At 60.7% G+C, this 828-nt stretch overlaps 1 protein-coding gene across 1 annotated transcript in view; it reads left to right on the forward strand.

The window, feature by feature from the left end:
* The first annotated feature begins 673 nt into the window (after positions 1 to 673).
* The window catches only part of TCHP (trichoplein keratin filament binding), a 7,272-nt gene continuing 7,117 nt past the window's right edge, over positions 674 to 828 (forward strand). The window contains exon 1 of the mRNA XM_014517822.2: positions 674 to 816. Within this exon, the coding sequence (XP_014373308.2) occupies positions 674 to 816 (143 nt within the window). The remainder of the gene's footprint in view (positions 817 to 828) is intronic.

Consider the following 828-nt stretch of genomic DNA (forward strand, 5'->3'; position numbering starts at 1 on the left):
TCTTCGAGGCCCTTTGCGGGGAGCTGTGGTGGCGGGGCTGCCTCAGTGCCAGGTCTGTGCGGAGGCGTCCGTGTGCCCCAGGCGTGATGCTCCTCGTGCCCCAGGCGTGATGCCCTGCTCTGGGTCCCAAGCCAGATTTAGGCTGAAGCTACTTCAGCTACAGTTTAGGGCCTCACAATACGAGGGGCCTCGTTCCAATATGACAAAAATATACATAGATATGGCCCCACAGGTATTATTCATCTTGAGTTCGTATATTTTGTGCAGAAATAACGATAATTTATCTTTAAAATTTCATGAAGATCCATTTTTGTGGATTACTTTTATCGGGCCCCTTAAAACAGGCCTAGTCTAGGGGCCTCAGCACCTCACAACACAGCTCTGGTTCCAAGTGGGGCGACTCCGCGGGTGGCGGAAGTATGTCCCTCGGCGGAGCCCGTCCCCATCCCATCCCGGAAACATTGCCATGGTGCCGGGAAGCACCGGCGCCCTGAGGCGGCGGGCGCAGAAATGTGTCCCTCGAGGGAACCCGTCTCCACCCCATCCCGGAAGCACTGTCATAGCGCCCGGAAGCAGCTGCGCAGAAGCTTGTCCCTCCCCATCCCATCCCGGAAGCGTTGCCATATATGTCCCTCAGCGGACGCCGTCCCCATCCCATCCTATCCGCGTTGCCATGGCGCCCGGAAGCGTTGGCGTAGCAGCGTGTCCCTCGGCGGACGCCGTCCGCGCCCCACCCCGGAAGCGTTGCCATGGCGGCGGGCCGTTAGGCATGGCGCTGCTGGGCGGGCGGGCGCTGGAGCGGGCGCTGTCGCGACAGCGCGAGCAGGA

This window comes from Alligator sinensis, unplaced genomic scaffold (genome assembly GCF_000455745.1).
Source record: "Alligator sinensis unplaced genomic scaffold, ASM45574v1 scaffold628_2, whole genome shotgun sequence".
Lineage (NCBI taxonomy): Eukaryota > Metazoa > Chordata > Crocodylia > Alligatoridae > Alligator > Alligator sinensis.